Genomic DNA, 26,586 nt, shown 5'->3' on the forward strand with positions numbered 1-26,586 from the left:
GCCTGAATTAAAAAGTTACAGAAATCTTGCCTTTCTTATTTTCTCAACTTCTCTTTCCCCATCACATTTTTTATTAATTCTATAGTTCTTCCCTTTATAGATGTGCTGAAATCAATTTATATTCCCAAAACAGTCTCACTGAGGGTTTTGTTCCACTGATGTGCTGCCGAGATTGTGACTGTGTCTGAGTTCCTTGAACTAGATTGCTCTGGAATGAAAAACTGTGCTCTGTGAAACACTGTGTCTGTGGTCTTTTACAATGCAGCAAGGGACACCAGAAAAATACATATAACATCTTGCAGAAAAATGTACTTCAATTTTATTAAATTTGGCAATAAACATTGAAAGGAAATGCTCTTTCTTATGTTCCTCAGTGGCAAATTTTCTCCATTCTTTAGGAAGAGCTATGGATTCTGGTGGGAAGGGAGACTAGTGATACTGGTAGTCCAACCAACAATGGGAGAAAAGTTTCAATAAATACAGCCCTGCATATGCTGATCTTACCAAAATTTGTAAGTTCACAAAATGGTGACTGTGAAATGCATCTGGCCTGTCACTATTCAAGACAGAGTAATATTAAGGAAAATAAGACAAAATTCCTTACAGACATTCTACAAGACTGAATTCCTCACCATTCTTTCTTGTTTTATTTTCACAAGCTATATTACACTATTTGCTGCCACAACCAAATCATACTTACTATTCAAGTTCCAATGAATAGCTCTTATCATTATTTTTGCTTCAGTCATTTTAATGTCCTCCTGTCTCTTCTGCAAGGTTTCATGTGCTATGATGAATAAACCTTCCTTTTTGGAAACTTTAAGCTAAAATCATTTCATTCAGGCTTTTTTTGCTTTTTCTTTTTCTTTTTGGTTCAAGGAATGGACTTATTCCAAGTAAAAGTGCATGTCTGACATTGAGCTCCATCCATCACTTTATTGGGTAAACACAGAACAGGCAGCAGGGGCGTGTCACAAAATAACACAAAATATATTTCAAGGGGTTTGTCAAGTCTGCCCCAAGTACAGCTGAGAAGCTGTGCTATACCATTCCCTGGTGAATCTGATAAGGTAAGGATAATTTATTTCGATTATGATTTAAGTTCTAATCAGTAAGATAAAAAACAATTGTCTTTTACAATACTTATAATCATATTGATGTAACCTCATGTTTGTGGCCTTCAATATCAGTAGAAGAAACTAATTATCACAGGATGCCTTCTGCAGAAACTTCACCTACCTTCAGATGCATTGTCTGTGTTCTTTTGTTGTTTCACAGTCTGCCATGCATAAAGTCAAAGGGTTTGTATTTATAAACTATAGTTTTGTTTACTAACTCTTCCACATTGAAAAGCTGGTGATAAGTTACAACAGACTTTCTTTCTTCTTCCTCTATTGCTTTAATTTTTCATTTACTATTAAAAGACAAAATTGAATTTGTTTGAATTCCAGGGGTTACGTAAGATATTCCCTGAATGAAATCAAGGAGTGCAGAATGTTCAAATGATCCCATCATTCTACAGTTCTGTGTTATCTTTAATAGTTACATTTTCAAAGATAAATGACAACAAAAAAAAAAAACAAAAAAAACAAGCATTTGCTTCATGAATCTGTTTCTTTGCTGGGAACAAAGAGCTTAAAGCCTAAAATATAATAGTAGGCAGAACAGGTAAATAATAAAAAATCTACCTTATATCACCTATACAATCAGTTCAATTTAGAGAGAAAATGAGCATCCATTCTATCAGGGGAACAGTTAGATGCATTGTTGTTCAAATTATCTCACATGAGGAGATGACTGTCACATGAAGATATTGATTCCATAGGGACCGTGATACATACGGCAGAGTACCCTGGATTTTGTTCTTTAGCAGCTGTACACTGTATTTTCTCGTCTGTGTTTTCTTCTTTCACCAGCCTATGCACAGCTGGCAGATGTCCAGCACTTTGATTGCTCATGAATCCAAAAGCATATCTGCCTTTTAAATCCACACCACTGGATTCTGTTTGCTGAAAAACCCCTGTGCACTAAGTTTGGGGTTCATGTGCACTGAATTTTTTGCATTACAATTGACCTATTTCACCACAGTAAGTCAGACTCTTTCTGTTTCCATCAGACAACAGGGATTTCACAATGGGCTCCATCAGCGCAGCAAATGCAGAATTTTGTTTTGACGTATTCAAAGAGGTGAAATTCCACCGCAGCAATGACAACGTGCTCTTTTCCTCCCTGAGCATGCTTTCAACCCTGGCTCTGGTGTATATGGGAGCAAGGGGTAAGACTCAATCCCAGATGGAGAAGGTAAGGTGCTTACATGGGTGTAAAGTGACCTCTACTTGTGCTACTTGTTCCTTTTACGTAACATCACTGAAAAATATGCACTGACGAGATTCCCACCTCTTTCAATGCACAAGAACTAAGCCAAAGTCACAAACTGGAGAACTGAATCAAGAGTTACATATAGAAAATACTAATAAAAAAGGTGTATATTTTCAATATAACAGGCAGTTGACTTAAACATTAAAAAAATCTCAGGGATAATAGCAAAATAGATTATAAATCGGGAAATTTTATGATTTTTAAATTCTGACAAGTTCCAAATAATGTAATCAGACTTTCTTTTTTAATATATATAAAAGATAAATCCCAAAAAGACAGGAAGACAGACTATTTTTAGCAACGCATAATATGTAACTCAATTGATTTCTATATATTCACTAGGAAAAAATATAATCTAAGCAAAGAATAGTATTTACAGTTTCCAAGAAGGTCACAGAGGGCATAGACCAGTTGCAAGCTTGCCTGTGAATTTTTAGTTAATCTATTTTCTCAGCATTTTTTTTTCTGAGCCAACAGGTTTTTTTACACAAGCAGCACATGTAAATCTCAAATTCACATTGTTTTTGGTCATGCTTCTCATTTCTACCACTGGTATTTTCTCTTGCAGGTTCTTCACTTTGATAATGTTACAGGAGATGGAGACATTTCTGACTCCCAGGTAGAGAAATAACTTAGTCTTCTTTTCTGTCTTATTTTCTCCTCAGAACAAAAGCAGAATTATTCTGTCTCTCCTCCTGGCAGTTTCAGACCCTGACAAAAACTACAGTAATGGCCTCAAACCAAGGGGATCTGTGGAGGGAGGGAAGGAGGGTGTGATTCACCTGTTTTTAAACAAACATAGAAAGACAGCAGGTTGCTTATCTTGCACCAGAACAAGTAATGATGTGGGAAGAATGCTTTGGGTGCCAGGATGTCTTCCAGGCAAGTGCTGCTGGGGGATGAGCAAAGAGGGCTCAGTACCTAGAGCCAGGGTACAGCAGTTCGATTTTCAGCTGGGCAGGAAGATGCTAAGCAGAGAAGAGCCCAGAAGACTCAGTGGCAGGGACTCAACTGCCTCTTTTATAAAGCACATTTCAGGGGACTTGTCTTGGCAAGGATGAACTTGCCCGTTCAATGCACCGCCACCAAAGCACTAGCTGTCCCAAAGGTGACAGTCTGTGGGGGAAGACTGCCCTGTAGCATCACTCTTAACTGAAAGGGACAAGACTTTAGGATCTTATTTCTTTATGCAAACTATCTTCTTTTTTCATGTCATCACCTCAGTGTGGCACTGCTGAGTACATCCACAAATCATTCAAGGATCTCCTCTCGGACATCAGCAGGCAAAATGCTACTTACTCACTCAGGATTGCTGACAGACTCTATATTGAAAAAACATACCCTATTCTTCAGGTGAGTTGTACTGTGAACTGACTTCCATGAGATTTCCTGTAAATCCCCTGTGACTCTGCCCTAGAGATGCACCACCAACAGTAGCCCACTCTGTGCTGATGAAGAGGTGCTTGTGAGCCATGAGGGGAACTGGTACAGAATGAGTTTGGACTTTTCTGTGCCTGTTAGATGAAGGCAAAAGATATAATGGCATAAAATATGCCTAAATTGCAAATCGCAGGGAGGAATCAAGATTGCTGTTAATTTACTAGAAAAAAGGCTTGTAATGAAAAATGTAATTTTAAGGGAAATTAAATAAACTTTATTACTTGAAAAAATGAAAACTGAAATTTTCTTTTTACCTAGTGAAAGGAAGCCTTGCTTTTGAAGTCTAAGAATGTGAGAACACAATATTAAAAACCCTAAAGAGTGAACACAAAGACAAGGAAACAAACATTGTCTGCCCTTAGAAATGTTTGTTAAACTGAAACTGTTTTGGCAAAACAAAGGGAATATATCAAAATTTTCACTTGAAACCCTGTCTCATCAAAAAGTGCCAGACCTATATATGTGAAGCAGTCTTTCTTGTACAGCTTTAAGATTCAGTTACAGGAAGACAGATGTGACTGACATGTTCAGTGTCTGATTTTAAAAACCAGGAGTAAACATTCACTGCTCCTTAAAACATTTTGCTTTATTTCACAATCTTCACATCCATATAATTCCAAGTTCTCATCAGTCTGACGACTGTAACCCTTCTGCTTATAGGAATATGTAAAGTGTGCAAAGAAATTCTACAGAGCAGAGCTGGAAGAAGTTAACTTCAAAACAGCTGCAGACGAAGCAAGACAGCTCATCAATTCCTGGGTGGAGAAAGAGACAAATGGTAAGGGCTGAAAAATGGGTAACAGGCATTTTCCCTCACCCACCATAAACTATATCCTTGTCTTCCTCTCCTCATAACCTCTAGAAAAGATGGGTCAAGCAAGTGCAGGTTGCTTATTACTATGAAAATTAAACTCCACAAAGCAGGAACCCCCACCCTCACCCAATCTCAGAGATTTGTGCACACCAGAGGAGCTGTATCTTACCTCTCTCTGTCCTGTCTATTTCTTAAAGGACGGATCCAAGACTTCCTTGTGTCAGACTCTGTTGATCTCAATACTGCGCTGGTCTTTGTGAATGTCATTTACTTCAAAGGGATATGGAAAACTGCATTTAAAGAAGAGCACACTCGGGAAGAGCCTTTCAACGTGACCGAGGTAGGAGGGTACGGATGCACCTCTAGCCAGGGCACCTGTTGGCACACAGCCAGGAGTCTGGGTGCTACAAATACCTGTCACAGGTTGGGTGATTTATTGGAGTCCATCATTGCCAGTGAGTGGACCTAAAGCCAATTAGTGCTTGCAAGATTTGTGTCTGACGAGGCTTCCAAGGCACACAAGCAGGCAAGAGAGGAAAATGGGGACACAGCTCCTCTCCAAAGGCAGCATGATTGAAGATTGAGTCCTGTCCCTTCAAAGGCCTTGTACATTTGTCTGACCAAAGAAAAAGATTGCTCCCACATCGCATCATCTCACATTTTTGTTTTTGCAGCAAGAGAGCAGACCCGTGCAAATGATGTGTCAGAACAGCACCTTCAGAGTGGCAAGAGTGGCTGAAGACAAAATTAAGGTCCTGGAGCTTCCGTATGCCAGTGGAGAGCTGAGCCTGTTGGTGCTGCTGCCTGATGACATCTCTGGCCTGGCACAGGTACAGCCCTGGCAGGGCAAGCAGAAGAGTTATGACTTCAGTGGGGCTTGGCTGCTGTCAGACCTTTTGCTGCCCATTGACATTGCAGCTGCCCCCCACCCACGGCTGTGCTGGGCAGGCAGGGGAGCACAAAATCTGCCCAGGTGCTCAGGCAAGAGCCTCTTAAGAGACTCCTGAGCTCAGTTTTACAGAATGAAGGTAAAGCAGTGTAGTGCTGCTGTAGCCCTGCAGAAGAGGATGTTGCTATGTGCACCAATCTCCATCAGGTATCAGAGGCAGGCAAGGTAGCAGGATTTTTGTCACTGTGAGTGATTTCAAATGTTTGCTAAAGAAGAAAATTTTATCCTAGGGGAAATAAAAAATGAAAGTGAAGAAGAAAGCATTCCAAGAACTAACTAAAAGGAAAATTGTAAAAGTAATATTAGGAAGGAATAAAGTTGTGGAAAGGGATCAATAAAATATCTTCCAAGAGGAGCAGATTTAGAGCAAATTTGATTTGATGTTTTCAAAAACTGTACTTTTACAAAAAAGACTTGATCTGATGAAGAAATTTTCAGATGAAAAAGGTTTGAGGAACTTCCTCAAGACAGACAGATGATATAGGCCCCATAGTCAGGAGGAAGCACACAGGATAAACAAGTGCATTTAAGAACAAGTATCTGTTCTATTGTGTTCCTAAAGTAAATGGAAAAAGCCAGTAACAGGTGGTAAAAACACAGCTTTTAAGGCCCTTGAACTTTTGTCTCAGACATTTCATTCCCTGCTTCTCTTTGCAGCTTGAGAACAAAATCAGCTATGAAAAACTCCTGGAATGGACCAGTCCCAAGGTGATGGAAAAGAGGAGAGTAAAAGTGTACCTCCCACGCATGAAGATTGAGGAGAAATATAACCTCACATCTGTCCTGACATCCTTGGGTATGACTGATGTGTTCAGCCCCTCGGCCAACCTCTCTGGCATCTCTTCAGCAGAGAGCCTGAGGGTATCTGAGGCCATGCATGAGGCATACATGGAAGTCACTGAAGAGGGCACTGAGGAGGCTGGCTCAGAGGTTGTGACTGGGGACATCCAACATTCCTCTGAGTTTGAAGAGTTCAGGGCCGACCACCCGTTTCTTTTCTTGATCAAACACAATCCAAGTGACATGATCCTCCTCTTTGGTAGATATTGTTCTCCCTAAGGAGAAAAGGGCTGGAAATAATGCTTGCCTACCCCTAAGAAACAAACTCCCTTTACTCTAGTATTGTAGTATAATCTCATCACTATCTCTAAGTGGAAAGCCATTAATATCTAGGGAGATATTCCTGAAGAAGTGTGTGACTTTTCAGATCTTTGGGTGCAGATATTTCTGCTTATACAAGTTGTACTTAGGACTTATATCCAGGAATAAATGAGAACTTCAAGAGGTAGCTTAGAAGTATTTTCCATTGTGATTGAATAACTTGAGATTCAGGACCAGTGTTTTGATTCTTGTGAGAAATTCTGACACTGATATTGAGAGTCTGGTTTTTCTACAGGAGTTCTCTGAAATAAACACAGCTTTTAGAATAATCCTGTTCCTCTCTGTTAAACTTGTTGGGCAACCATCCTCGAATTGATGCCTGGACAACTTGCAGATGAAGTTCTTAATTTCAGCAAATCATTCTTCCTTGAGTAATGCATTTGTGCTTCTTTGTGCTGCACATACTGTAAGGCTAAGGTGTTGTTCTGAGGGGGCATACAGAAGGTTTACCATTTCTTCTTAAATCATCATTTCCAAACACAACACCTTCCTGACTGACACAATTTTCCATCTTCATTCCCATGACATGTCATTGATTTTGTGAATGTCAATTGTTGGTCCTTCTATTTATTCTAATAAAAGCATTGCAAACTAAACATGTCTCTACCTGTTCTGTGTTACTGCACCACGCAACCAGAATATATGATATAGTGGATTGTGGTTACTGATAGAATGCATTTAGACTAGGATTTATATACTATTTTCAAAACCAGAATGTATCCATATATGAAGTCATTCAAGAGCTTAACATTTTTTCCCCTAAAATTCTGAATTTAAGCAAGGTAAGTCCTACAGCTCCTATTTTTACCTTACGCTCATCTCTATATGACATATCAAACAACTCAGGTTTTTAATCTGCTATTGTATTTCCAGATAGTTTTAAAATATTTCCTCTAATCGTCCTCAGGAAATACATTGAGGTGATGCCTAAGAGATGCAACTTCAAAAACATGAGGAAAGGTGGATTGCTATTTTTCTTAAAAGGTAGACTGCTTCAGCTGTCTAATACCCACAAGAACCATGTGAGAAAATCTTTGTTACTGCCTTTTGATAACATAATCCCCTAGAGATATTATTTCCTATTTCAGAGTCTTTAGGGGGAAGGCTTTTCAGGTTGCAGTTTATCCAATTGAAAGACTTTAATGTTAGTGTTAATCACTGACTTAAGCAATCTTCCTTCTGCTGGCATACACGTGCAGAACTGCAAATCACAGTACTTAAAAAAGTGCTTAGAAAAGGGAGACACTTGGCAGTATTTGGAGCTGTCTCAAACATTTTTGAAGTAAGTATTAAATATAACTTGAAATGATCATGCTGACTACAGGGAAATGTATCTTGGCTGCTATGAAGCCTATGGAAGTACTGCAAATACTGGTCTTCCCAGGACAGTTGTAAGGGATTAGACATGGTAAACAGAAGTATTCAAGTAAAAACGTGTTCTTACTTATGCTATTTCAAGGATTACTATGTATATTATGTTCTGCTTCCCTTAAAACCTAAGGCAGCCAAGAGAGTTTTGCTACAACTAAAGAAAAAAAGAAAAGGGCGGGATTTATAAAATACTGTTCTAAGAAGCAGAGAGTGAAAGTTTATAAACAATTATAGATCTGTTATTAAACTGAAACAAGCATATCTGACACTGCACTTTCTAGGTATAATGAAAATAAAATTAATATTTATTGAATTACAGAACATGAATATAAAAAAACAACAATTCTCTTGTTTAATTGTTCCTTTGCTTGATGATTATTTTAAAGAAGAGAAATGGAGAAAATCAATGGTAACAAAATTAAGATGAATTAAATGGTAAATGATTTCCTAAAACTACATGTGAAAGAGGTCCACTTAATGTCCTCACTGTGAAACAGAACTATTTGACTCATTTTACATTGGGCCATTAGGTGTCACTAGGGACACAAAATTATGTCTCAAGTCTTCTGACAGAGAAGGTCTGGGAAAACTAGGTCTGGGATCTTAACGTAGGTTCCAATTTAGCTCTTAATTTTTGTGCAAGCAGATGATTATGATCAATATACTGAAAATGTAAACCAGTGGCAATGGGCTTGAAACTCAGTAATTTTTGAAGAAAAAGACAGAAACATTATTTGGTGAAAGATCAGAGGCATTTTAAAATGCTTCTGTGTCCTGGAAAAAATATCATGGTCAACCACTGTAGAATGGATGTAGCTGTTTTGTTTATGAAAGAGAAACCATCCTCTAAAGAGGCTAAAAGGAGAGGTAGAAGTGCAGATTCAGCGAGGTTGAATAAGATCCATACCCCTGTATCAATGGCTGGGCCCAGTACTGCACTTGTGCAGTGCTGGTCTGGGCTGGCAGGACTTGCTGCAAAGGCTCTGCCATGGTCAGTGTGGCTGCTGCAGCTCCCATGGAAAGCAATTCCAAAAAGATCAGCGTGGAGGGTGTTACAAAGGGATAAGGGAAGAGTAGCCACGAGGAGAGCAAACTCTGCCCGCTCTTTCCTGGCTCTGAAGTCTGGTAAGAGTTTAATAACACGAATCCCAGCTCCCACAAAGTCCTGCAGCCCTTGTTCCCTGGCAGCATCATTGAAGCTGGTATGTCCATGAACTGTTGTATGTCCATTCACTACACTCCATTTTCACATGTGCCATGTTGTTCTGGATTTACTGTACTGCCAAAGGTCTGTGGAACAAAAACAGACACACACAGGACAGCATTTGAAATGCTGTGTGAACTAAGTGTGCCTTTCCTTCTTATATCGTTTGGGGAAGGGCTGGAGGTGACATATCTTCCCTGCCCTTTGGGGAATATAAATTTCAGAGACTATTCCACATACCTCTGTATAAATGACTTATGAGAGAGGCCTGCTGTCTCCTAAGCAAACCAAATCCATGGCTGAAGGCACAAGATTTAGCAGGCATTATGCTATAACCATAGTCACTAGATGAAGTGCAGAGAAGCCCCTGGACTCCAGGGCAGAGCTGTCCTGGGCTCCCAAATGGTATTTGAGAAAGCGCAGCATGCTGAATCAAACTGAAAGCTACATGTCTGCTAGAAAGGCATTGACACAGAGCAGAGCTCTCTCTTTCCTGTGGCTAGTGAGCTAAGATTTATCAATAGGGAAAAGGGACAGCAGAGAGGGAATTGTCAAAAAGCAGCAAGGGTGGGGCAGCTTGGCAAGAAGAGGGGATTAACAGCAGGAGGTGACAACAAGACCAGAAGGGCAGGTGCTCTCCCCATAAGATATTAGATGCTGCAGTTCCCTACACTACTGCTACAGTCCCGTGATTGCCAAACAAGCCTGTGGGAATGTGGCAGGTCAAATATCAAGCCTGCAGGTTAAACCCACAAATCAGGGTCTGTAGTGCTCCTAACCATAGCACTATTGTACATTGAAGAGTTAGTGACCACATAAAAATGGGTCTGATCAGGCTGATCAGTGTGGGCAGTTTTGTGTTAATTTATGCTGAACATACTGCTTAGTGTCCGGGACTACACAGTGCTGAACATATCATGTGGCTGGGGGCGAAACTTCATCTGCTAATCATAATGGAGAACCTCACAGATGGTCCTGAACTGGCACCCTGTGATGATATTGCTGGCGTGTCCTTGTCTTTATCTTGAAGTGAAGAAGCATTTTTCTGTACACTCTCATTCATCAGTAGAAATGATAAACAGAACATAACTATAAAAGTGTAAAGATCACACCACCAGTGAACCTCTGCATGCATGGGATATGCACAGTGTGCTGTTACCTGAATAAAGATCCATCCAATGCTGCACCGCTTCGGGATCTGGCTACTGGAAGGGACATGAAATTGTCTATGCTCTTTCCTTTCCTCCTCTCATGTAATTTCCAATAAAATGCACTTTAATAATTTTCTTACTAGTGTCCAAAATGAACACTTGCAGTATCCATCTTGCTGAGGTTCATGGCCAGGCAAAGGCAGGCAAACTAGCAAGGGCCAGTCAAGAGACTCCACTTAAATTCTCTTGAGTGAGGGGGATGTAGACCCCCATGGAGGCATCTCACAACTCTGCCACAAACAGTGCCCTGATTCAAGGCTTGGAAGCTGCTTTGCATGTCCCTGAGCCCACACAGTCAAACTCTTTAGGAGAGGGATAATCTCAAAAGCAGAGATTTCTGAAGTCCTGACTGTTATGGAGGCAGTGACAGAGGTCGGCTATTTGGTATATCTTCTGACACTGGAACTTAATGGCGTTAAAAGAGGTTAGCAGAAAGCAGCTAAAAAACCACAGCACATAGAGGTAGCTGACAACAAACAGCTGAATGATGGAATTAATGGTCAAAGAATGTGGAAGATGATAAAATTGCACATGATTTTAAAGGGAAACTGGACAAAACCATTGAAGAGAAATCGATTGAGAGGTAATAAATATACAGAAAATACCACCAACTATTTAAGTTCCAGGACTGACAACAGCCAGTGTTAGGACCCTGAAAGCACAACCAGCTTGAGCAGGAGATTTCTGCAACACCTGCTGCACATGGGTCTGGAGCCTGTATTGGGTGCTGGCACCATTTGAGAGAGGAGGACATGAACTGTCCTTGGTCAGTTGCAGCAGACCCTGTAATGAATAAAAAGAACTCATTGTATGCCAAATCTCTGGCCAGAGGAGCATACAGCACCTCTGCTCGAGTGTAATTAAGAAAGAGTGGACAGAGACATGTGACAGATGTGCTTGGAGAAACAAAAGCAAGAAGACATGGGGATGTTAATAAGAAGGGGATGTTATAATGAGCACAGCTGAAGGCATACACTTGGGAATCACGTCTGGGGCATTGCAGCCACAGGCAGCTCATGCCAGGGCAGTGACACTCCAGAGGAACTGCAGCCTGCTGGTCACTGATGCTGCAGCAAGGACATCCCTGTGGAACTGCAGCTCCTGAAGCAGACTAGAGCACAGGATAAATGTGAGCAGCAGCATCTGGCAGATATGAACAGTTATACACCAATCACAACTTCTTCCATTGCTTGCTGCTTCACCAAAGGGACTGATGAGCACTGCATGTAACAATGAAGCTGAAACTAGTAAGCGTAAGAGGAGACTTTTTGTATTGAAGTGAAATGCGGGGAAGCAGGATGAAAGGTCTGTTTGTTTCATAGTTTATTACATTGATTTTTGTCAGCTCCTGAATAAATAACAAAAATTTAATGTTAAACAGCAAGAAATTAAGTGAAATTCCCCAAGTCAAAGCTGTTGCCCACAACAGAAACTTACTTCAGCCTAGACATAGCACTGAAGTACACTGCAGGTTCCTGTCTCCAGTTCTACCTCCTGTCAGACCTCAAAGCCTTGTAGCCTTGACTCCAGGCCCATCTCTTTTGCGCATAAGTGTATGACAGAATGCACTAATGAATTTGTAATAGTCCTACTCAGCCATACCTGTAGCCTCTCCCACACCTGTGACCCCAGGAGCTCTAAGCTGTGTTCTGGACTTTCAGTTCCCGTCTGAATTACATCAGTGGTGTATCACTCTCCAGCTCAAACACAGCTGTGCCCATTCCTGGCCAAGGACTCCTAATGTGACCTTGGCCCTGGCTTGTGATCACTGGACCTGGACCTACCTCTGCAGTGTGAATTGATTTTGTGGTCAATGTTGTCTTTGCGCCTGCCTCATAGCCATGACGTTGCCTTAGGATCTGGAGTGCCCGTGGCCTCCGGGCCTGCTCTGCTCAGCTGCTGAGCCCTGGCTGCTGAGCCTCCAGCTGTGGCATCCCCCTTGCCTCCTGGTTTGTTTCTCTTCATGAAAAGCTGGCTCTTGCTGCTCCCTGACAGCGAGCTCAGTCCTGCCTGAGCCCTCTGCCAAGCACCGAGGAGCCTGAGTCTCCGGTCACACAGAGCCTTGTCCTTACAACCTTCTGATCTCCACAAAGTACTCACTCATTACTCACCACAGCCAGGCTCCTGAGTGAATTCCCTTCCATCCAGACAGACCATCCTTCCTGGCTTGTTCCTGGCCAGCCTCTGGGGCCTGTTGGGGTGGCCTGACCATCTCACTCAGTTCTTGACCTCTCGTGCCATGTCCATTTCCTATCCACTGCCCTTGTGCCAGCTCTGCATCCCCTGAAACAGCCCCCTAACACCCCACTGAGTCACTCTGAAGTGAGTCCCTCCCGAGAGCAGGTCTCCATAAGGAGCAAGGGCATGCTGTCCTCAGAGGGGAGGCTGCACTAGAAGCCCTCAGTGGCCTTGATCTTCCTCTCCCACCTGCCCGAAGCCCAGGATCCCATGCTATCCCCACCCTGGGCCATCAGCCCCTACCCCAGCGGCACCACATCAGGGGCTGCTCTCCTGTTCCCCTCAGTCCTGCCCTGCTTGGCCATGGCCTGCTTGAGAACAACTTGTGCACTCATTTCCTGGCTTGAACTTGAACCTTTCTCTGTCACTACTGACCTGCCTCATAGTCACTGGATCTGATTGCAGCCCTCACTTGTGGAGAGACTTCCCAACCTGGCTTTGGACATGCCCTGTCACTTATATTGCCTCATGTTCTGAAGGCTTGGTTGGACCTGTCACCCTTTCAGGGTCTGTCCTGTTTCCCTTGCTCAGGTGCTATGGGCCTGGGCCCTGGTCAGCGAGCCTCTCATTCCACAGGCAGCAACCAGCTCTTGTTGCTCCCTAATCCTACGCTCTGGAAATGGACCGTGGCCCTGGTTCTCCTCTTGCTGTGTCCATGGATGCTGATGGACCCTGTCACTGACATTTGGTTCTGCTTCCCTGTGGTCACATATTGTGGTGTGGCACCCAATGGTGAGGGCACTGCCCTCCCTGGGGGCTGACTCTTGGCCCAACTCACTGTCCTCATGGAGCAGCCCTGCTCCGGCTGCTTCTCTCAGTGCAGACAGCTTTCCACCCAAAATATTGCCTGTTTACTCAGGCTATAGCTCTCCTACGTGATTACAAGGATATTATGGGAGATCATCCTGAAGACCTTACTCATGTCAGGTGTACAATATCCTCTTCTCTCCCTTTGTTTATACAACAAGCTGTCCCATCCTAGATGCCAATGATGTTCATCAGGAGAGATTTGCTCTTGGTAAATCTGTGCTGGTTTTCCCCATCATCTTTTATTCCTTCATGTGTCTCAAAATGTTCCAAGGAGGCTTTGCTTGGAAGCCTTCTGCAGGGATTTGAGCTCGAATACAATTGTACACCAGGGCATTAGTGACCCACATAGTATTTGACAGGAGAAGGCACAGGCCTGAGCTTGCTGAGCGTGGAGGTTGGCTCCCCATCCTGTGCTGTCCTGTACATCACCCTGGGCTGCAGCATGAACTTTGTGTGCAAGTCAGAAGGGAGGAACCTGTCGGTAGCTCCCACTTGGCATGAGTGACTGCACCCCCTGCCTCCTTGCATTTATCATAAAGTGAAGCAGCAACTTTTCTTGTGAACATCCTTCTGTTTTCCAGAAGAAATACTTTGTTTTCTTCTTTAAAAATTCCTGCAAGAGCTCTAAAGACCAAAGTGTCAGTGAACACCTATCTCCGTAGATGAGACTTGAACTGCATGCCATTCCTTGACTGGTGATCTTTCCAACACTACACAGCTTGGAGTTCCCTGCAGCTAAGGGAATCACAGAATCAACTAGGTTGGAAAAGACCTTTGAGATGATCAAGTCCAACCTATGACCTAAGACCAACATGTCAACTAGACCATGGCACTGAGTGCCATTTTTCTTAAACTCCTCCAGAGACGGTGGTTCCACCACCTCCCTGAGCAGCTCATTCCAATGCCCAATCACCTTTTCTGTGAATAATTTCTTCCTAATATCCAACCTAAATCTCCCCTGGTGGAGCTTAAGAGTATGTCCTCTTGTCCTATTGCTAGTTACCTGGAAGAAGAGGCTGACCCTCACCTAGCTACAACCTCCTTTCAGGTAGTTGTAGTGAATGACAATAAAAATTATCCTCTTTTTCCTTTCAATGTTAGCTGCAATAAATGGTATTTTAAGCAGTACCTTAGAGACTGTGTCTTTTTTGACACAGATCATAATGACTACTATACCTCAGTGCTTTGCAGGAGTGCACTATACCTTTTCAGTGACTGCGGAGATCTGTAATCTCCTCAATTCTCCTCCTTTTCCTTTCTGAAAATTAGTCAGTTTTTCAAATCATTAGGAACCTTCTCCAATCATCCAGACTTTTCTTTAGTCTTCATTTTGCTTTTGTACCTAAAAAATCTTTTCTTACTGTCCTTCACATCCTTGTCGGTTTTCCCTCCAGCACAATTTTTGCTTTTTAGATTCCATCCCTGCATGCATGGTGAAAGCTTCTACATTCCTGCCTGGTGGACTCTCCTTGCTTTCAACTCTTGTACACTTGCTTTTTGCATTTGACCTTGGACAGAATGAAGGCACCTTTATCATCAGACACACGTTGCTTCCACAGAAAGATATGTGGCATGTATGGAAGCAAGGCAAAGGCTTTGCATGTATGTGAGGCTAAAACTCATTCAACCAGAGTGAGGATAGTTTTCAAGTTCTGAGTCAAAGACTCCCATCCAACCCATTGCTGGCCTGTGGGATGTGATCATTGAAAATTATGCCATGAAGGTCACATCAGCCTATGTCAGGGGGAGCAGTAGGAAATCATCATCTGTACAATGAAGTCTAAGCCTGTGTCAGTTTCAAATGAATAAAGGGATGTAAGATGTCATACGGGATATTGCAATGACAGTTAAGAGCAATGACAAATGCCCTATCACTGTCTGTGAGAGGCAGCACTGCAGGCAACAGTGAACATCTCCAATGGCATAGAGCTGTTGCAGAAAGGAGCCAGGTGGGCTATGGACGCCTGTCTGAAGGAACTTGACCAGATACTTCATTTGCTTTGTACTGGGGAAAAAACAGAAGCACAGAACAATGAAGAGAGAAACCATCATTGATAGCTGCAGAACCTAGGTGTGCAATGGTAACACGTTAGACAGTCAGCTGCAATCAGTAAATCTCTCTGTGACTGACTGCCTCTGTCCCTGACTGAAAGCCAGCTTCTAGAGTCACAATGTGGAATGAAGACAAACACAAAACAATTAATATACTGCTTTCTACTGGCAAAAGAACAGGATCAAGGACAGAATCCCGAGTTCTGAGTAGGTTTTTGTGATTGGATGAGAGGCTTTTTCTGTGAGCTGACCTGGACTTCATATCCTTTTGGATAAGAAGTATGTTTTACACTGTCAGTTGTTGAAAGCTCAGGTACTCAAGAGTCTGTTGGTTTAGGGACAGCTTCACAATGAAATTCCTGGCAGAGGAAAGGGCAACAAAGTCTTAGCTGACCTCTTTCTTGGGACAAGCATTGTCAAACAAGGATGTGTGACTGAACTGTTTGTACTGCTTGCACAGCTGTGCTGGGCAGGACAATCCATTGCCAGCTCTCCCAAGTAGTCTTCCAAGTGCAGGAAGGTTTGCTTACTTTAGACTTCATGTCAAGCAGACTGTAAAAGACCTTTTAGGGTTGATGTTATGCTGTTAATCTGCTCTGATCCTGTTCTTCATTTGCTCATGGGTATATTCTGTTACTTAAAACTGGCCTTGCATTAACTCCCAGTCTGAGCACAGAAAACCACACCAGACCCCTCATAAAGAACACAGCCTGCCTTTATCAAACATGATCACAGCAGAGCTTATTATCCTCCATGTGTTTGCTTATTGTGTGTGTGTTCTGACAATGAAACTCCAATTCTTGGAGAGAAAACATGATTTTTGTATAACTTATGGAACAAAGCTCTGCATAAAATGCTTACAAAGCTGTTCTGAAGATCTGGAACCAGGACACTACACAGAAGTCAAACTCACCAGATTAAAAAAAACACTGGGATAATTTTTATTCTATTCCTGCAGTGTGATAGTGTGGGAAAAAAAATGATCACTAACAAAAGTGCAGCTTCTTCCTGAATATGTTTGTAGGTCCTAAAATTCAGGCCATATGAGATGAGCTGGACTTGTGATACAGGTCTGGACACTTCTGTAATCCATGTATTACACATGTGTAATCCAAGACCAGAATAAGGGAATGGGAATCATGGTTATTTAGCAGAGAGTCTTGAAGGACATTTGAAAGGCAGATTTCACTGAGTTAAATACACTGACCAACACTCACCTGCAGCAATTGGAGACCCGTGTTGTGGTAGTAGAACTAAACCCTTGTGGACATAAAGTGGCTCTGAATAAAAAAAAGATAAGGGTTGAAAATGGTGGCATAAATCTGGGGTGCACTATAAACAATGTGAGAAAACAGCTTATTAAGCGAAGACACACAAGTTTGAAGAATCATTAAATATCTCATATTGGAAGGTAACTATGAGGATCACTGAGTTCAGGTGTCTGAGCCTTGCAAGACTACCTACAAATAAACCATGTGACTAAGAGCATTGTCCAGATACTCACTGAACTCTGACACACTGGGTGCTGTGAGCACTTCCCTGGGGAGCCTGTTTCAGGGTGTGACTGACCACTCTCTGGATGTAGAACCTTTACTCAGTGTCCAGTCTGAGCTTCCCTTGATGCAGCTTCGTTCCATTTCCTTGTGGCCCATCACAGGTCATCAGAGAGGAGAGCAACACCTCTCACTCCACTGCACCCATTGAGGAAGTTGTGGGCTGAGATGAAGTCACCCCTCAGCCTTCTCTTCTTGTCCTCAAGGCCTTTCACCATCTTTGTCACTCTCCTCTGTACACGCTCTTATAGTGTGATGTCCTTCTTACATTAGGGTGCCCAAAGCTGCACAGGACTTGAGGTGGGGCCACATCAGTGCAGAGTAGAGTGGGAAAATCATAGAATCAGAGAAGAGTTTGGGCTTCAAGGGACATTAAAGATGTCCTCTGCCTTTGGCAGGGTCAATCACCTCCCTCAACCAGCTGGTGATGCTGAACCTGATGCACCCCAGTATGTGGTTGGTCCTTTTGGCTACCAGGACACATTGTTGACTCATACTCATCTTGCCATCGACCCAAACCCACAGATCTCTGTATGCAGGGCTGTTTATAACCGCTCATCCCCCAATCTGTACTTGCATTGAGGATCACCCCATCGCAGATGGAGAATCTTGCACTTGCTTTTGTTAAATTTCATACATTTGGTGATTGCTGAATTCTCTGGTCTATCCAGACCTCTTTCCAAGACCCTCGAGGGAGTCCACAGCTCCTCCTAGTTCAGCGTAGCTGGCATATGCCCACATTGGCATGTTCACTTCAGCTTTTTCATCATCATCTTAGAAGGATAACTAATAATCATTATTTTGTGGGCCCAAAGCTTGCAAGGAAAGCAACATGTGATACATGCTCTGTGATTTGGCATCCAGGCACACCTCCTGCTATTTAATCATATGTCAGATTTTCTTCTGGCTACCTAGCCCCAGAAAGCACTTCTGCCTCTCCTGATGTCTGTTACCACCTCCCCTCCCCTCCTGAGCTACACGCTAACAGACAATGACTCATCAAGGGCAATGTAGATTTATACGGCACATTTATTTTCACAAAAGGAAGCAAAGAACACTGCAAAACACTGCAAAACACTGAGGCAAAGAACACTGCACTGCCTAAACTTTTGACAGCAGTACAGGAGACTACCCTGCTGAAGACATCACAGTTATGTCCCATATGTTCTAAAGAATTATGTCGTACAGACTTTGAAATCCCTCTCCTGTCTTCCCCCCCATTCTCCTCCAGCTTTTAGAAATCACACAGTGCTTTGCAGAGGTCAGAATGGTTTCTTAACTGTTTGTCCATTCTATTATTTCAATACAGAACAATAGCTTTTATAAGTGAAATATATTTGCTATTATATATTATGATTGTCCCACAGACCATGAACACTCTAGCTGGATTTCACAGTTCTTTCATCATCTGTCAGGCCATTAAGTTACTCATGGAAGACCTGAGAGATACAAGGCAAGTGCATACACAAATACATTTGGAACTGACTATTTTTTACTTTGTCTAGAGTTATGTTTTGCTGTTAACCCCTGAGAATAAAATACTTTGCTATAAAACCACATTCATAGAAAGATCTTTTATAAATATTCCAGCTTCTCAAATACAATATTCCTGTTTTTGACTTTAATCTCAATTGGTTTTGTCATATGCATCTTACTTTACTTCCCCCATTTTTTTGAAGAATAAAAGGCTAAGTCCTGTCCTCCCCATCTCTTCTGTCTAGCATGGCTGCATTTTGTACATGCAGAAAGGACTAACTGAAAGAGAGTTCTGGTCTATTACTACAACCTTAATAACAAATTTATTAATTATTGATGAATTGACTAATACATGCTAATTATGTGTGACATCATTAAGGTTGTCACATTTTTTTGTTCTTTTCTGCTGTCCCAGTATCTCGTTGCAAATGAGGCATTATTTCCCAGCCTCTTCTCCAGCCCAATTGACCTGATGTACTGGTGGAAAGCACTGTTATACAGAATAAAATACTAATATTTGTTCTCCCTTCAATCAAACCCAAACCCATTGAAACAAAAAACTGACCTAATACCATTAATTTATTTTTATGGTGTCAAAAGTCAAACTTCTGAAGGACAGCAGTGGGTGGGTCGCAACTCAGACTGTATAAATTCCCAAGGGCTCAGCCAGTATACCCACATACAGCTGGAAAGCTGTATTGTCTTTGGTACTGAAGCTTGAAGGTAAGTATTTCTCCAGGAAAATTTACCTTCTTATTGCATTATTTCTTGCTTCTGACTAAACTTAAAAAGAGAGAAGTTATTGTCTTGTGTTTGATATTTTTCAGGACAGAATTTTGACATGATATTCTCTACAAATCTCACCACTGTATATGCATTCTACACTATTTTATTATGTGTAAAATCTGAATGTTTGTGGTTTTGGGGACATTTTTAAAGTTATTCTCTGTGCTTAAAATGTTATTTTGCACTCAAAATATGATTTTATTTCAGAGCATCTTATCTTCCCATTCTGTATCTTTTAAGATTGATTTTGACAGAACAGTAGTAAGTTTCCTTGCTTGACCTCTGTTCAAAAGAGTGCACTGAAAGCAGAACTGTGGTGTTCAGTGAATTTGCTAAGTTTATTTTAGTGTGAAATTTCTTTAAGAGTTGCATTCCTGAAAAATACAGTTGGTGAACACAACATAAAAAGGTACGTGTGTGGATAGATGTACAATTTAAAAATAATTTATAAGTGGTAACATGTATACAGAATTGAAAGTGAGAGAAAAATGTGTGTGTCTGTATGTGCATATCCAAGAGGCCAGCCACAAAACACTTTTGTAGAGTTTAACACTACGAAGAGAAACTTGAGATCCTAGCATTTCGCTCCTACCTAAGGGGCTGGAGTTTGAAAAAGAGCAATTTAATTTCTCAGACAGGTTATAGTCTGAGAAAACATAGCATATTTATACAAAGCAATCTATATCTGAAAGCACAATGCAATGAAACATGAATTTTGTCCGTCAGTCTTGCTCCTATATTAGGTGACCTTAGACTAATTATATTGCCTGTCCATGCTTCCATTACTTAAACAAGAGTAAGATACAGGCCTTTGAAGATCTACTGACAGTAAGTACTGTGCAACAAATAGATACTTTACTACACCTACTTGTTTTTAGAAAATAAATATAACTGGTCTCTGCTTTTACCTATATCTGTCCAGTCCTAGACCAAATGGAAATATAATTTGCGCTTAAATTTCCAGCTTGGCAAGTATATGAAAGACATAATATTTTTCTTGTTTTCATCAAGCTACTACAAAGTACTAAGGAATTTTAGCCTTCAGTGAATGAAAATAAGTACAGGCAAATGTTGTTTGACTGCTTTGAAAAGGTAAACAGAAATCACATACAGATTCCAGAGCTCTGAGGAACTGTTAAAAAAGGTAAATGTATAGAAATTCAGAAGGAAACAGAGTTGTGAAAACAGTTTCTAACATGCATGAGAGGTGAGCATAGCAACAGACATGTTAACATGGAATGGTTTCCAAATTACTTGTTTGTATTTTATAGCCTGAAAATTCCTATTAAAGTGCATGTGCTGTGTGTGTATGCTATTCCCATCATTACATTGTTATACTTCTGCTCTTTGCTCTAGGCAATACTGCTGCACAATGGCCTCCATCGGTCCAGTGAGCACAGAAGTTTGCTGTGACATATTCAGGGAGCTGAGAAGCCAGAGTGTCCAGGAGAATGTCTGCTACTCCCCTCTGCTCATCATTTCAACCCTCTCCATGGTCTACATAGGTGCAAAAGATAACACCAAGGCTCAGATAGAAAAGGTGAGACTACGTCTAGGATTTAAACCCTCCTGCTGCTCAACAGAGCCACAGCCCTTAATGATATGATAATGTCCCTCAGAGGCTAAAAAATGTGGATCCAGAGTTACCAAAATGTGTATCCAGAGTCATCAAAAGCTGTGGCCACCTGAAACTCTCACAGTGTTAAACAAATGCATCAGCCCAAAATCTTGAGACTGGATTTAAATTTTATCATAGTTTAGGAGTAGAATTCTCACATTCTAGTGACCCTTTCTTTGGAATAGGGAAAGAAGACAAAATCTATAGGGAAAGAGCCAAAACATATGCACAGACTGCAAAGTGTTTCATGTGTTTCTTACAGCTCTCACTATCTCCACAGAGAGTGGCTGGCTTGTTACCTATAAGACGGTTGGCATTATTGGTAGCACACACTGGAGCTGAATCCTAGATGCTCAATAGAAAAAAGGGCAACAGTATGCATGGCTATTCAGAGATAGAACAGATAGATTGCACTTTTTGAGTCATTCTCAGTTAGTCAATAGGTTTGCTTCAAACATTATGTGTTAATCTCAGTTGCATAACCTTTTTCTTGTCATACCAGTTATTTCAACTGCTGTTCTTCTTAATTACAGGCTTTACACTTTGATAAAATCCCAGGATTTGGAGAGAGTGTTGAATCTCAGGTACAGAAACAATTTAATCCCTTCTCTATGTCAGTTTCTCCTGGGAGCAAAATCTATCAGATAAAGCAGTCTCGTAGCAGTTCCAACCCTACTCTAATGTGCAGCTTGTGCTCTTCATCCAGCTTTTGGGGGAACACTTCATTCATAAGAATGAACAGAGAAGGCAGGCAACAGAGAATTCAGAACAAGCATAAAATGAAATCCATCACCATAACATTGAGCCAATAGGGGCAATAGGGGGAAATTATTGATATTTATATGATTAGGGAAAGTAGCTAGTGGTTAAGCAGGACTGGCTGCTAACTGATCTGCTGAAGCTAGATTACTGTAGCAGGTAATTAGAAGCCCCCCCCCCCCCACCAGAATGGTATGATAAAATTACAGTAGAAAACTGTAATTTTAAGCACTGAATTGTATATTGTATATTACAAAATTACTACATCAGCATAGGATGAACAGTTTTATAAGCAGAAGCATCTGAACTATTCTGCTCCTTTCATATAGTATGTAATACCTATTCATCATTAAAACTAGGATAACATCATCTGTATTTATATTTGTATTCATGTCAATCAGTGCGGCACATCTGTGAGCATCCACACTTCACTTAAGGACATCTTCACCCAAATCACCAAACCAAGTGACAATTATTCGATCAGCATTGCCCGCAGACTTTATGCCGAAGAGAAATACCCAATTCTGCCGGTGAGTTGCTCTAAGATCTGATCTGAATGTCAAAACTGTAACTTTCTGTGATGCAAAAAGCACTGCCAGAAGTCTAAGTTCTGCTAAAGAAATTTTCTTCCATATGGAAAGATTCTCTCTATCACAGACCTGACCCCTGAAAATCTTGAGAAGAAAAATGTAACTAAAAGATGTTTGTGCAAAGTACAATAAAGATCTAATCAAGTCAAGATATAACTAATAAAGGTAATTTTTGCTGGCATGAGATAACTCAAACTCTTTTCTCAACTTGCAAAACAAACCTGAAAAAATGACTTCAGGTTCTCAAAAATATTAAGGTTTTCCATTGAAAGGAACATTTAATTTGAAATTCAAGGAGAATACCATAGCAAAAAAAGAAAAAAAAAAAAAAAATTAAAAGTGGGCAAAGAGAAAAAAAAACCCATACTTAACTGAAATTAATGTTGATTTTAGATTAAACTCAGCTCTGGAAAATATTTTTTAAAAACATGGGCATATACTCTTGCTTGAAAAAATGCATGTCTAATCTTAAGATGCTTATGAACTAGCTCATGGTTTAATGATTAGGCTTAATAAGTAGGTTGCTCATATCTGTTAATTTCATTCTCGCCTTTTACATCAGCAAAATGGTTTAGCATTCTGATCTGAATTGCATACACTTTCTTTGCAGGAATACATTCAATGTGTGAAGGAACTGTATAAGGGAGGTTTGGAATCTATCAGCTTTCAAACAGCTGCAGAAAAATCCAGAGAGCTCATCAATTCCTGGGTTGAAAGTCAGACAAATGGTAAGAGGAACCCAAATATCAGCATAGGTATTTCCCTTCTGCCACCATGTTTGAACAACATGTGAGAACATTTAAGTCAGGTAATGAAAAACCAGTACCTCTACCTCTGCTCCTTCTCCTGGATTATAGATCGGTTCCCAGATACAGAACTATCATCTAACAATTTATTTTTTCCTCAGACACACCCCTGTTAGAGGACTCTCTCTATCTGTAGAAGCTTCGTGGATATGTAATATTTCCAGTCCTGATAAAAGGGATAGCACTAAAGTATGCTTTTTATGCATTGACAAATTGTTTGACAGCAATATTTCAACTTTTGTTTGAAGCAAAAAGTATTAAATGTTTGGTTGGGAGACCATCCTGGGATACAAGGTTCCAATGGTTCTTCCTGTTGACAAAAAATATGCTAATTTTGTATCAAGTAAATCTCTGGATCTTATATTTCTCACTATAATTCTTCATTGGGAGAGAAACAACAACCATTGCCAAGAGCAGAAAGCAAATCAACCTTGGAACTACAAGATAAAAGCTACAAAACCAAAGCAATATCCTTGCCCTACACCCTCCTTCCCACAAATTCTTTACCCTCCATTTAATGTTGTAATTGCCAAGTAAGATGTGTTATACACAGATGTATTATACATGTTCTCTTTTCCTGTGCATTTTGAAAGGGTCGATCAAAAATATCCTTCAACCAAGCTCTGTGAGTTCACAAACTGACATGGTCCTGGTCAGTGCCATCTACTTCAATGGATTGTGGGAGAAAGCATTTAAGGAAGAAGATACCCAGACCGTTCCTTTCAGAATTTCTGAGGTATGTGGGCATACATCACTTCAAAGGTGTCATCTTTTAGAATTTATGAAGTTGCTGTACAATCTTCCTGAAAAAGAGCAATTATCAGCTTTAACCATAAGTAGGCATTTCTACACTCTAGGAATAATCTTTCTGAAAACTATATTATTTTCTTTGGTTTTGCAGCAAGAAAGCAAACCTGTGCAGATGATGTCTCAGATTGGTACATTTAAAGTGGCAGAGATCCCTTCTGAGAAATGCAGAATCCTGGAGCTTCCATATGCCAGTGGGCGGCTGAGCCTGTGGGTGATGCTGCCTGATGACATCTCTGGCCTGGAGCAGGTATGGCCCTGGAAGCTGGGTTCCAGAAAACCATAAACACAGTGAAATTTTAGGTCCAAAGAAGCTCTTCACAATAAAGTTATCTCAAACACATCCCTAGCACAGATCTGAATATTGGCAGCATGGGATTGTTGCACAGAGCACACAGCTATCTAAGTGGTCCTGCAAAAGTTTGTGTGAGGATGGATTGCAAAGCAGCTGCTTTAGTGGGTTACATTTTTGTCACTGCAGAACAGATTCTTCTCAGATAAGCAGCTGTTACTCCAGCAGCTTGAGCTCCAAAGCTTTTACATCTCAATTTCTGCATACTGAGGGACTTACTGGGAAGTTCATCTTAGCTTGAGTATTTGTAATTATTGAATAGTTTGACAGCCTTCAACATGCTTCCTTCATGCTTTCCAAAATTAAACTATCTGAAAAATGAATATGAGTACTGGAATGGTTAAAGCCATTTCAGAAAGTAAAACATACATGACATATTACTGTTGATATGAAAAGAATATAGCCATTAGCAGGAATGCAGTTTGAATAGGAAAAGTTATGCAATAAATCCAAGTTCATTGAAATAATTGCACACTAACTCAAAGACCCTAAATTATAAAAATAAAGAGTCATTTGAACACAGCTACATTACTTCAGTATTAACTGAAGAAAGCTCATTTATTACAGAAGAAATGTAGCTGTGTTCAAATGCCTCTAGTGCTTACTAGTACTTCAGGTATTAGTAAAACCATTAACACTTCCTTACTTGGAGGTCTTAAATGTAGATAGAGCTTACAACTCATAAGCACAGAAAGACTTTTGGAATATATTTCTGAAGAAAAGATAAATTGGCTTTGGGAAATTGGCTGAGTAGCCATCTAATCAAGACTATTAGTTGCCAGTGAGCCTATTAAAGAAATAGGAAGCAGAACAGAGAAGAGAGAGTCATGGTTTGCTTTCCTCTTCTAGACACATTAATTCATATAAACCCAGAAAATACACCATAACAAAAGCAGTCAGTTTAAGATGAAAAAACTTCAAATGGTACTGCATTGCTACAAAAGAAGTTGCACTCTCATCCTAGAGATCTAATTTGTTTGTTTCCTTGCAGCTTGAGACCGCAATGACCTTTGAAAATCTCAAGGAGTGGACCAGTTCCAGTAAGATGGAAGAGAGGAAAATTAAAGTTTATCTCCCTCGCATGAAGATTGAGGAAAAATATAACCTCACATCTGTCTTAAAATCCTTGGGTGTCACTGACCTGTTCAGTTCATCAGCCAATCTGTCCGGCATCTCTTCAGCAGAGAGCCTGAAGGTGTCTGGAGCATTCCATGAGGCATTTGTGGAGATCTATGAAGCAGGCAGTAGGGTGGCAGGCTCATCAGAAGCTGGGGTAGATGACACAAGTGTCTCTGAAGAGATTAGGGCTGACCACCCTTTCCTCTTCTTGATCAAGCACAACCCAAGTGACAGCATCTTGTTCTTTGGCAGATGCTTTTCCCCTTAAAGAGAGGAAGGCTGAAAGAGTTTCTGTCCCCCACAGCAAGACCCAACGTGCTGCAGTATCAGGGGTAAAAAAACCCACAAACTTTCTCTTTTATCCATATTTTCTAAAACCAGAATGCTTTATTAAAAGAAAAAAAAAAGTTAAGGCAGAGAAATTTTGCCAGGAAAGTAGAGGCCGTTTGCCTTTCCTTTCTGCTGAGTATTATTATTTACTCATAGATGAAGAGTTACAGGAATAAAAATCTGACCCAAAGAAAGCATGAGCATTAACAGAGATGTTCCTGGTGCAATGTAACAATAATAGTGCTGAATCATCACACTGAAAAAGCACATCACCTTTTTTGGGAAAAAAATGCAGTCTTCTAACTGATCCAGGTTTCTCTACAGATAAATTTTGTGATGACTTCTCTGGAATAAGTCACTCAAAATTTCCTAAATTAAACTCTAAACTACTACCAATCATACCTACTCTGACAAAGCAATTGATTTTATTTTTACCCCTGATACTGCAAGGCTCTTCCCCATTTTCTAAGGATGCATTATAGGAATCTTATACTTCATGTATTCATATATTTCTTCTTAAGCCTTTTTGGGTCAATCATCATGACCAAGCATGGCAGGTTGCTATTCAGATTTTCTCCTTGTATCCTATCTCTGTATACAATGGGTCTTGTGGGTGTACACTTTTGCTCCTTTAATCATAATAAAAACTTACTTAAGCAAATACTTTTCATTTGGAGTATTTTAAATGCACCTTGGACAGGGTAATCCTGGCTATGTGTAAAATCTGTGGCTTTGGGTGGTTGGCAAGTTGAACAGGAGTC

At 40.8% G+C, this 26,586-nt stretch overlaps 2 protein-coding genes across 2 annotated transcripts; both read left to right on the forward strand.

Moving 5' to 3' along the window:
• The first annotated feature begins 945 nt into the window (after positions 1-945).
• On the forward strand, positions 946-7,339 carry LOC137478332 (ovalbumin-related protein Y-like). Its single transcript, XM_068198137.1, has 8 exons — positions 946-1,070; positions 2,117-2,301; positions 2,948-2,998; positions 3,604-3,732; positions 4,480-4,597; positions 4,831-4,973; positions 5,308-5,463; positions 6,240-7,339. Exons 2-8 carry the CDS (start codon positions 2,134-2,136, stop codon positions 6,639-6,641), a joined length of 1,167 nt encoding a protein of 388 aa, XP_068054238.1. The 5' UTR covers positions 946-1,070; positions 2,117-2,133; the 3' UTR covers positions 6,642-7,339.
• Positions 7,340-19,238: 11,899 nt separating this feature from the next.
• LOC137478334 (ovalbumin-like) lies at positions 19,239-25,917 on the forward strand. The gene is made up of 8 exons (XM_068198153.1): positions 19,239-19,381; positions 20,801-20,984; positions 21,596-21,646; positions 22,223-22,351; positions 23,022-23,139; positions 23,811-23,953; positions 24,119-24,274; positions 25,368-25,917. The coding sequence occupies exons 2-8, from the start codon at positions 20,817-20,819 to the stop codon at positions 25,761-25,763; spliced, it is 1,161 nt and encodes a 386-aa protein (XP_068054254.1). The 5' UTR covers positions 19,239-19,381; positions 20,801-20,816; the 3' UTR covers positions 25,764-25,917.
• The last annotated feature ends 669 nt before the right edge of the window (positions 25,918-26,586 follow it).

Source organism: Anomalospiza imberbis, chromosome 1 (assembly GCF_031753505.1).
Source record: "Anomalospiza imberbis isolate Cuckoo-Finch-1a 21T00152 chromosome 1, ASM3175350v1, whole genome shotgun sequence".
NCBI lineage: Eukaryota > Metazoa > Chordata > Aves > Passeriformes > Viduidae > Anomalospiza > Anomalospiza imberbis.

What these genes read in the sequence shown, in the direction of transcription:
- LOC137478334 (XM_068198153.1), top strand. Translation starts at nt 20,817, where the DNA reads ATGGCCTCCATCGGTCCAGTGAGCACAGAAGTTTGCTGTGACATATTC. An exon ending in AGAAATACCCAATTCTGCCG is followed by an intron (nt 22,352 to 23,021) that starts GTGAGTTGCTCT and finishes CTTTCTTTGCAG; the next exon opens with GAATACATTCAATGTGTGAA. An exon ending in ACATCTCTGGCCTGGAGCAG is followed by an intron (nt 24,275 to 25,367) that starts GTATGGCCCTGG and finishes GTTTCCTTGCAG; the next exon opens with CTTGAGACCGCAATGACCTT.
- LOC137478332 (XM_068198137.1), top strand. Translation starts at nt 2,134, where the DNA reads ATGGGCTCCATCAGCGCAGCAAATGCAGAATTTTGTTTTGACGTATTC. An exon ending in CTCAATCCCAGATGGAGAAG is followed by an intron (nt 2,302 to 2,947) that starts GTAAGGTGCTTA and finishes TTTCTCTTGCAG; the next exon opens with GTTCTTCACTTTGATAATGT. An exon ending in AAACATACCCTATTCTTCAG is followed by an intron (nt 3,733 to 4,479) that starts GTGAGTTGTACT and finishes TTCTGCTTATAG; the next exon opens with GAATATGTAAAGTGTGCAAA.